This window comes from Juglans regia, chromosome 4 (assembly GCF_001411555.2).
Source record: "Juglans regia cultivar Chandler chromosome 4, Walnut 2.0, whole genome shotgun sequence".
Classification (NCBI taxonomy): Eukaryota; Viridiplantae; Streptophyta; class Magnoliopsida; order Fagales; family Juglandaceae; genus Juglans; species Juglans regia.
This window is the reverse complement of record NC_049904.1, coordinates 24,015,655-24,021,593: the sequence shown is the minus strand read 5'-3', so window position 1 is coordinate 24,021,593 and position 5,939 is coordinate 24,015,655. Positions and strand designations below refer to the sequence as shown.

The 5,939-nt window shown below is 36.4% G+C and overlaps 1 protein-coding gene and 1 pseudogene across 1 annotated transcript; both read left to right on the top strand.

The window, feature by feature from the left end:
• The first annotated feature begins 2,000 nt into the window (after window positions 1-2,000).
• LOC108990185 lies at window positions 2,001-2,735 on the top strand. Its single transcript, XM_018964066.2, has one exon. The coding sequence runs from the start codon at window positions 2,123-2,125 to the stop codon at window positions 2,387-2,389; it is 267 nt and encodes an 88-aa protein (XP_018819611.1). The 5' UTR covers window positions 2,001-2,122; the 3' UTR covers window positions 2,390-2,735.
• On the top strand, window positions 2,575-4,067 carry LOC108990209 (annotated as a pseudogene).
• The last annotated feature ends 1,872 nt before the right edge of the window (window positions 4,068-5,939 follow it).

The following is a 5,939-nucleotide window of genomic DNA, read 5'->3' as shown; positions in this document are numbered from 1 at the left end:
AAATTTCAAAACTCTTTTTATTAAAATATATATATATTTACAAGTTTACGAGAATAATAAATCTAGCAAAACATTTAAAAAAATAAAATTTGAACTATATAAATCACAAATTCAAATTTCAAATAGGTAAGTCTTGCATAAACACTTTATAAAAAAAATCACTAAAATAAATAATCTTTTCATATTTTTTCAATGATACACATTTGTACAAAATCTTGAGCGAACCTTTATCAAATTATTTCTCATCAATCAAATTAAATTTTAAAAGGATGGTGCTACTCCCAGAAGGAGTCCACCTAAACAACCACTGAATAGGTAAAAAAAAAAAATTTAAATATTTTTTTAAACTCATTAAATATATTTTTGAAAAAAATAAAAAATAAAATTCATTTTAAAATAATTACTTAACAACTAAATAAAAAATAAAAAAAAATGCAATTGGTGACCACCTCTGTGGGAGAAGCATTTCCAATTTTAGAATTTTAAGTAGTGTTAGGCTGCCGCCCAGCATTGACCGCTTAGTGTGCCGCCTAACACAAATTCATCTTTTTATTTTTTTTCTAATTTTTTTTATTATTTTTAAACATTTTTAAAAAATATAAAAATATATCAATAAATTAATAATTACTTTTTTAATTATTAAGTAAAAAAAATTTTAAAAAATAAAATATCCATGATGTCAAAGTAACATTTTATTAAAATTTTATATTCTAATAGAGTTGCTGGCTTTGTCGGTCCTCTGTCAGGTACTCGGGACTTGGGAGAGATATGTTGAGTCCTTGTACTAAAATATTTTATTTTGATTAAAAAAAGAATCTTTTATTTAAAATAAGGAAAAAGCTTCAGGCCGGATGGGTGCCAAACGTGTCTTCCCACCGGCCAATAAGAATATGCCATGTAGGCATTTCATGGAAGAGTGATATGAAGTGAAATGCACTAGATCTTATCTTATAGTCAGAAGAATTTCCTCTCTCTCCTCTCTCCCTCCCGAATCTGAGTTCATTTCGAGTTCTATGTCAAATACAAAATCACCTCTCATTCTCTCTCCCTCTCCCTCTTCCTCCCGAATTTGGGACACCAAACACAAAATCACCTCTCTCATTGGAACCCATCTGCGCGACGGAGCAAACCCATTTTCCTGATGCCATTGAACATCCCACCCCTCTTTCAAAATCCTCTAGATCTTTCATAATACTTCTATAGATGATAATCTTCCGTAAAATGATAGAAAAACACACTCACACGCATACCAATAAAACCAAGTTCGTATGATTAGAATAACATGAGATTTTAAAAGTAAAGAATTTTACTTTTCTGCCCAGAAATGAAGATCTTGAATCTTAACATCTTGCAATAAAATCTTCATAAACTACAAAGATTTTACGAACTATAGCACATCCAGCTGAATTGCTCAAGAACCATATTGGGGCCACCAGCTTTCAGGTTCTCCACCAATCAAGAACCATATTATTGCCTCTTTTTATGCAATTAGTAGATAATCGCTCTTTGAGTCCATGAGAGAGGAGAATCAGGAAGGGTTGGGAGGGGAGAGACAGAGTAGATAATTGAGAGGAGAGGGATAGAGGATGAGAGGAGTAATTCTTCTGACAATAAGATAAGATCCAATTCATTTTACATCAATTTATTTTATTTTACTCTTTCATAGAATGCCTATATGGCATATTCTTATTGGCAGGTGGGAAACACGTTTGGCACCCATTTGGCCTGGCACCCATCTGGCCCGAGGTGGATTGAGGTTATCAGAAAATTAAGAGTTATTTTGGGCATCAGCCCATAGCCACAGCACACCCGTGCTGTAGTTTTTTTTTTTCACCCAATACTCTTAGTGTGCAGCGACTGTTATGCACAGTAAAGTACTATTTATATTTTCTCGAAAATTAATATGTTTTTTCTGGACGTGGGTCCTACTTGAAAAAATAAATAAATAAAAAATGGGTAAAGCCCATTTCCTGGATAGCAACAAATTTTCCCGAGAAAATCGAAATACATGGTTTTTATCCATCCAGAGCTCGTTCTCGAAGAGAAAAGAAGACCCAGTGACGCAGCAAGAATTCCAATTCCCACCTAGAGATTGAGAGAGAGAGAGAGGAGAGAGTGAGTGATGGGAGCGATAACAAGCGCAGTGATAGCAATAGCGGGGGTGGTGCTGGGGTGGATCGCCATAGAGATCGCCTGCAAGCCATGCCTGGAACAGGGCCGTGACGCCATTGACCGCTCCCTCAATCCCGACTACGACCCTGACGATGCCGACAACATTCGTGCCCCTCTCAACCCTAACCCCACCTCAGATCTCGAAGAACCATCTCGCGATCCACGGCCCGCTATTGTTGCTCCTTCTTCTTGCTCCGATCCTATCAAGGCTGTCTGATAACATGCACCTCCGATTCATCACATCTTTCATTCCCCCCCTGCTTTTCTCTGGTATTTCCCAAAACCGCGATCGTACAAGTTTATATCGACTTTTCGGGCTTCTCTCTGTCGCTGTCTCTCTCTCTCTTTTTTTTTTTTCTCCCCAATTTTTCGGTGGAAAAAAGGAAATGGAAAAGGAATGAAATGACCGAGGTTTTCTTGGATTCTTCTGTGTATCTGTGTCTTTCTAAAGGTTTTTTTGGGGTGAGATTGGAATGTTGGTTTGACTGACACGGATCTGTGTGTTTGATTATTGTAATTTGAATCGCGGATTATTAATATACAGATTTGCATTGTTCTGGAAACTGTTTGATAAATGGTAGAAAAAAAAACATTTGAAAGAGGTTTTCACAAGCCAGTTCTGTGTGCGTGTTCATATTCGTGGAGATTAATTAATCCACATTAGCAGGAATTTGATCCAGGATACCGGTGCCAATAAAATAAAAAAGAATCAGCCAAGCAAAACTTATGGAAGGGCACTGAGCCACTGAGGTAGGGTTACGGGTAAGCTCACCTGCAACAGCAGCTGCTGCTGCAGCTATAGAAAGCTGTAATCCAAGTAAGCGTGCTGTCGTCTTTGTTTAAGCTCAACTCTGGCACCCAACTTCCTACTCTGAAAACTCCTACCACAGGTCGGAATGTGATATTTTATTTGGGAAAATGCTAGTCCTCCCGTTGGAATTTATTTTTTAATTTTTTTATTTAATTAATAAGAAAGTATTTTTTTAATAATATTATGAATTTATTTAAAAATATTAAAAAATACATATAAAAATATATATATATATATATATATAGATAAAATGTAATAGAGGGAGCTAACTGTGGCTGTAGAGCCACCTTTTATTTGGGATAAAATCAAGATATTTGGAATAAGAGAACCGCTGCGAAACGATCGGTCTAGTTTTCAAGGAAAAACAGCCCTCTACTTAGAACTTGTCGCCTTAGAAATCATACTATACTCACGCTACACTCATGCGCATGGGATAGGAATTGCAAAAGACCATCACTGAGAGGAGAATTGTGTTTGCACTAAGCAACTTAGCCCGATCACATTCACTCTGGAATGAACATTGAATCGAAAGGGTGGGTTTTCGGAGGTGGTTGTGTCTCTCTCCCCATCTATCATCTATCAACGCCAACTCGTTATCGTCTCGCTCCTCATCTCTGAATGGAAAGGCCCAGGTCGCGAAGATGGAGCAGATTTTCAAGAAGCTCGACGTCAATGATGACGGCAAGATCTTGTCCTCCGAGCTCGAATCCATGATGAATAGTCTGGGACAAACGACTATCGAGGAGGAGCTCCAGAAAATGATCTGAGAGGTAGACGGCTACAACAACGGCTTCATCAACTTCAAGGAGTTCATCGAGCTGAACACCGAGGGCATTGATTCGGAGGAGGTGTTGGATAATCTGAAGGACGCGTTCTCGATCTATGATATCGACAAGAACGGGTTGATATTGGTGGAAGAGCTCTATAAGGTCATGAAATGAAGAGCCTGAATGACAAGTGCTCGCTTGCCGAGTGCAGGAAGATGATCAGCGGGGTCGATCGTAACGGCGATGGAATGATCAGTTTTGATGAGTTTAAGGCCATAATAATGAACGGCTCGTGCAGGGATTTGATGGACAGATGATTTTCATCCTCAACATTCGTTTCAGAATTCAAATTTAAATAAACAAAAGTTTTTCTCTGAACTAGATTTAAGAAATTTCTTCAAAAATTTCTCATTTTCCTTTCTTTATAACATCTAGAATTTCTTATTTCTTAAAAACATGCACCTCTCAAATGCCCAAAGATAATGTAAGATCAATTCAAATAAAAATTGTTTGGATCGGGAAGGGGAACATGGTATGATGAGAAAGTCTAAGGGTTGGTTTTTGGAGGGGGCTGTGCCTCTCACGATGGGGAAGAGGCTACGTAGGGATTGTCTCTTTTGCAGTAGTTTCTAATTTCATGTAGTGCTGGTTCACACTAAACTGTGGTGAAAGTCTAGGTGTCAGTATACTATTGTCAAGCTGTTATATGAGGAATGTTGGACGGACCGGCTCTTAGGAATTGTCTTGGGGAGAGATAAAACGAATAAAAATTATATTTAGCCTTCGCCTCATTGACACGGTAATACATATTAATTAGAGAAATCTAAAATTAAAATCTCTTGTAAATTTAAAATCAATAACTCTTTCTAGATTAGACTTTTGTGCAATTTTTTTGTTAGGATTAAATTTTTTTCCTTACTTAAAAAATTCAAATAAAGATAAAAATTATAATTATACAAATGTTAAATTAAAAAATACAGAAATTATTAAAAAAGCTACACTGCATAGGGGAGGGACTCCCTCGCCAGCCACTAAGTGACACGTTTCTTCCATTAAGCAAGATGGATTGAATTTGTGATGCAAAGAGTTAATTTTGAACTTAGAGTGTTACGTTAGATTGTAAAGCTATTTTGCTAGACTGAGACAAAATAAACTGCTGTATGGCTTTATAGCATCCCTCTCAACTATTTCAGATGGCTAATGTCTCTTTGGAAGAGTTTCGGTTAACTATTTCAATCTTCACTTCTAAACACAATGCAAGAGCAAGTTACTGTCCAGGTTTGGCAGCCTCCATTTTCAGATTTTATAAAAGCAAAACTGTGATATTGCTATGAATTATGAAAGAGTAAGATGATGGGTATTGAAATTATTCTAAGGGATGAAAAGGGGAGTGTTATTGCTACAAAGCAGTAAATTTGGAAATCCAACACCTCAAGTTGCAGAGACTTTTGGAGCTTTCTTAACTGTTACTTTTTGTAAGGAGCTGGGATTTGACAAAGTGAGATGCCAAGAATGTTGTGAATACAACATGTTCTTGCTTTGCTCTCTACCTTCTCGAGTTGGGACTTCTGTTATATATTCCAAGAGATGTTAACAATATGGCTTATCTCTTAGCTAAATCTGCTATTTATTTACCTAGTGAATCTGTAATTCTGGATAAGGTTCCAGATTGTATCAAACATCTTGTAATGTCCTATGCAAATTTATAAAAGCATAATATGAAATTTTCTCTAAAAATAAAAATAAATAAAATTGTAAAGTTATTTTTATTATAAAATAAATCTTATACATCATATAAAACCATGACGGATTGTAGATTAATCTCTTTATGACTATAGCACTTATCTTAAAAAAAATAATCGGGGTTGGATTGGGGATGGCAAGCCACAAAACATATAAACAATTATACCGTTTAGGCTCTTCCTCCTGTCGAAAATTCTCAATAGATAAAATGCTACCATAGCCACGCCTAGGTAAGTAATCGATCACTTCCGGTTGTCCTCTCCCAACCCTTTCGTCTACAAAAATATACACAAAAGAGTAGCTTTACCGTCAGTATATACCATACGGGTTTCTTCTTTTTTCTTCCGATCGAGAACAAACCATGCCCTCTGAAGAAGTTTTCTTTTTCTTTTGAAGAACACATTTTGCCACAAAATACCGGTTATTATCAAGCATACCAGACCCTC